The 4,230-nt window shown below is 24.7% G+C and overlaps 1 protein-coding gene across 5 annotated transcripts; it reads left to right on the top strand.

Annotated features, from left to right (window-relative positions):
• The first annotated feature begins 650 nt into the window (after positions 1-650).
• On the top strand, positions 651-4,133 carry LOC124951195 (transmembrane and ubiquitin-like domain-containing protein 1). 5 transcript variants are annotated; one of them, XM_047499176.1, is made up of 5 exons: positions 651-818; positions 1,501-1,812; positions 1,949-2,246; positions 2,329-2,608; positions 3,488-4,133. In XM_047499176.1, the coding sequence occupies exons 2-5, from the start codon at positions 1,515-1,517 to the stop codon at positions 3,500-3,502; spliced, it is 891 nt and encodes a 296-aa protein (XP_047355132.1). In that variant the 5' UTR covers positions 651-818; positions 1,501-1,514; the 3' UTR covers positions 3,503-4,133. The 5 variants fall into 5 exon arrangements, with proteins under 5 accessions (XP_047355132.1, XP_047355092.1, XP_047355112.1 ...); XM_047499136.1 differs by lacking the exon at positions 3,488-4,133 and having other exon boundaries at positions 652-818; positions 2,329-3,422; XM_047499156.1 differs by lacking the exons at positions 651-818; positions 3,488-4,133 and adding an exon at positions 828-952 and having other exon boundaries at positions 2,329-3,422.
• The last annotated feature ends 97 nt before the right edge of the window (positions 4,134-4,230 follow it).

Genomic DNA, 4,230 nt, shown 5'->3' with positions numbered 1-4,230 from the left:
TACGACATATTGCACTTAAATAGCATACTTTTACTATATTGTAAAAAATGTCGACTGATGTACAAATATATCGGAAAGGCATAAAGTGATTGGTGCTATTCAATTAAAAATCTTACAAGTTGTAAAGCTATTTGTTCTGCTGAATGCAACCAATAGCAATTGTTTACATCAAGCTAGCAATAATCTGAGTCTGAAATTAGCGTTTGATGAAAGTTCGCATTTAAATTTATTTCTATTCACTTATTTAATATATATCATTTTTTCTGGATAACGATTATATTACATTTATAAATAATTATATTATCTATGTTGGCAAATTATTTGAAATTTAAGCTTTCGTTTAGTACCAAATTAGTAGTAATAGTTATCCAGATAAAAACAGTTATGTACTAAAATTTTGTATATCATTTTATATTATTTATGTATTATTCGAAAAAAATACATTTTCCGTTAATTTAACTTAACAGTTGATTAAAAGATAGTCTATCATATTTTTTAAGAATAAAGATAATCATGAAAAAAGTAAATTATTTCTTTTATTAGAATCTTTGATAGAAATAAATTCTCAAACTTTATTTCTAGGAACTTTAGTTAAAGCACTACATATTTTCTGCAAATGAAAAGTAAGCAAAGCTATTGATGCAGCGAGTATATACATCGAATATATACACATACGTATTTTTCTTTCTAATGACTCTAGTATATTACTTGCTAAATAAGGACCAATCTTCAAAAATATAAATTATCAATATATAAATATTGTTGAAGATGATCACCCATTTCCTTAATAATTTTTTAAACATACTGTAAATAGATACGTAAGTTTCCGCTATCATTTACTACATACGTATTTCTATGGTTTCTTGCTTTTTCGTATTGATAACAGCTTGAACATGTTTCTTAAATAATATATGTTGCTGCTTGTCATAAAGTATCTACGTCATGCACAGATGTATATAGATACGATATTTATAGCTGTTTTGTCAACTATATTTTTTATTGTATTAAATTAGTTATGATTTTTGTAAATTAATACAACCACGGCCTTGATTGTGATATAAATAAATATAGTCGTAAACAAGATAAAAAAAAGTGTAATTTAGTATATAATTTACAATAACGCGTGTGTTTTAATATGTAGAAAGATAAAGGCTTTTTAAATTTTACTTTTATTTTATCTTTTCAAGAAATGTAGTAATTGTATATTTCTTTTTCTCTTTTTTCTTAATATTTTTCCATATTGCAATAAGAATTATATATAGTGCCCTTAACCTTCAATAGCAATTTGGTTGCATAAGGAAAAATGATTTAAACTAATAGGAAGGTCGTCTCTTCGTTTATAAGTTTTTTATTTATTATCTATAAATAAACAGTTTTTTTATTGATTTCAACATAACATATTTAATTTTTCTTTTTTGTTTTATTTTTCAATTGCAAATATGTAATGAAATTTTATTTAAAAGATATTATTTACAAATCATTTTTTATATGTTCTTGCAGATTACTAAAACAAGATGTCTTTAATAGAAGGTGTTGGTGATGAAGTTACAGATTTTTTTATTGCTTTGAGTATCATATTGGTGGCTTGGTTCGCATGGTGTTCTACAAATATTGCAGATCAACCAATAATACGCACAGTACTTATATTGCAACATCGAACACGCACAAGTATTACAGAATTAAGACCAAATCAGAATACCAATACTTTTAATCAATCTCGTAATTTGGAAATATCAGATGAAGATTCTATGGAAACAAATACTATTGAAAGTAATAATTCAGAAGCAAGCTGTCCGGAAACGTCTATTGCAGGTATTAAGTATCAGTTGTATATCAGCAGTATATAATAATAATAATAATAATAATAATAATAATAATAATAATAATAATAATAATAATAATAATATATGATTCGAATTTATAATTTTTAATTTTATATCTATATTAGATGTTACTGCTCCAGCATTACGAAGAGTAGCAGAAGCTACAACTTCTGAAGAGGTCCTCATTGAAACTATGGATTCCTTTAATAATGAAGAGACAATAGTGTTAAAAAAATCTAATGAGGAAAATTCTACAGATGAATCTAATAAACCCGAGTCAATGTGTCCTAGTACAACAGGATGTACAACTGAAAACTTGTCGACTGCCAATGCTAATGAAATTACTATAAAACTGAAATTCATAAATGATGATCAAAAAGTAGTAACCGGAAGTCTTAAGGAAATGCTTGGAGACTTCAAAAGGTAAATTATATTTATTTGTAATACTAATTATAATGAATATATTGATATAGAAAAATCTTATTTTACTCATAATATTTTTTAGGCGACATTTTCGAGTAGAACTTGATTCACAAAAACTGGTGCGCTTAGTATTTAAAGGTCAAGTGCTTCAACCAGATAGCCAAACATTAGAACGATGTGGTCTTTATAATCATTGTGTAGTTCACTGCTTAGTACATCAACCACGGCCAGCTACAACATCATCACGGCCGCATACATTAGATGAGTCATCAATTTATTTCAATCCACAGACTTTCCAAGATCTCCCTGCGGGTAATGGAATCAGCTCAGTACATAATGAATGGGATTTAAGCAGGCTTTTAGTGAGCATTTTGACTCTTATCTTAGGTCTTGCTTGGTATTCTCGTTACCACTATGCGCAATTATTTACTGCGACAACTACACTTGCATTATATGCACTCACTGCAATATTTACGGTTTCTTTATTTAGCAATTTTTTCCCTGATCAAGATAGCATTAGAAATATTGAATGAATTGATGTTACTGTCTTATTATTCAAACAATTGTGTGAACAAATTTTATCGATTATAAGTAAGTAAAAGAAATGGACCTTCAGCACTCATCTTACTTATTGATTTATGCAGAAACATCGTCGGATATAATGAATAAACAAATAAAAGAATTTGATTTTTTTAATAGCTTGCAAGTTTAATACTTGAAATAAAACGAAGAGTAAAAACTTAAACAAATGATTAATATATATGTATAATAATGTAGTAAAATATGAAATCTTTATTGAATTATTTGTTAGCTTTAATGATTATTAATAATTTCTAAAGAAAAGAAAAAAAAATTCGAAACATTTATATACTAATTGATTATTTTATGAAAAAAGTAGCAACCAAGAGGATAGAATGTGGTTGCATGCTGGTGCTTTCTTATGTTATTATTTGTTCAATTACTTTTATGTATTTGTCAATATAATTATTACTTTTGATATTCATGGTTGATACATTGGATTATTACTTTTCAAAAGATATTTATATTTATAAATACATTTAGAAAGTCATTACTGGCATTTGAAACTGTTGATGACTGTTAAATGTAATAATATATATTATTGTAAATGTATTAATAATACAATTAGTAAACAAAATAAATTATAAAATATATATACTTATCATATGTCATAATTAAGTATGAGTATTAAAAAAAAAATATCTAATTATCTTATGTTGCAGCTATTTCTAATGTGAAAATATTTGCAAGTGAAGTGATCCAGACGCAAGTAATAAGTCATTTTATTATTGAAATGATTTAAATAAGTGTAACTTTGCTTTTTAAACATGAATCATAGTCACATTCCAATTGATATAATAGTACTTATTATGAAAAGAAATAACGAAATTACGATAATCACAATTTTAAAAGTGTTTCGTGTTATTTCTTAGTTTTTAAAAAGGAAATGATATATTTACATATTAAAGTATATCACATGATATATAAAATGTCTTCTTTATGTGTTTAGTATAATTAAATATTTTTTCTCTAATAATTTTGTTTGTTTTAATGTTGGTGCAATTAAAGCAAAGTATATATAATTATCTCTGAAAGAATTTATAATAGGAAAATAATACACGATATAATGACTTATTTATAATTTTGTAAAGTATTACAGAATAAAGTGATCTATTATGTAATTATTTCTGATATTTTTGATATTATTGGTCAATGTTATTAAAGTATAACAAAAAAAATCTATATAATATTTCAAACGTGTTTCTTGCATTCATGTGTTGTGTAAGAAATATAGAAAACTTGAAAAATTCAGTTAATAATAAAATTGTAATTGTTTAATATAATATGAATAAATTTTTATTTATTTGATATTTTTTTACATGTCTATTTTTATGAATCTACTTTAATGATTATGATCAGTTGTATATTATGTATATTATAATTCTATAAATTATTTCAATATCAT

This window comes from Vespa velutina, chromosome 1, assembly GCF_912470025.1.
Source record: "Vespa velutina chromosome 1, iVesVel2.1, whole genome shotgun sequence".
In the NCBI taxonomy this organism is placed as follows: domain Eukaryota; kingdom Metazoa; phylum Arthropoda; class Insecta; order Hymenoptera; family Vespidae; genus Vespa; species Vespa velutina.
The sequence above is the reverse complement of the archived record's forward strand: the minus strand, read 5'-3'. Positions and strand labels throughout refer to the sequence as shown.

Bases quoted from the DNA above. Each gene is read 5' to 3' on its own strand.
- LOC124951195 (XM_047499136.1), top strand. From the start codon at position 1,515: ATGTCTTTAATAGAAGGTGTTGGTGATGAAGTTACAGATTTTTTTATT. The intron at 1,813-1,948 runs GTATTAAGTATC...TATCTATATTAG, and splicing joins TCCGGAAACGTCTATTGCAG to ATGTTACTGCTCCAGCATTA. The intron at 2,247-2,328 runs GTAAATTATATT...AATATTTTTTAG, and splicing joins ATGCTTGGAGACTTCAAAAG to GCGACATTTTCGAGTAGAAC.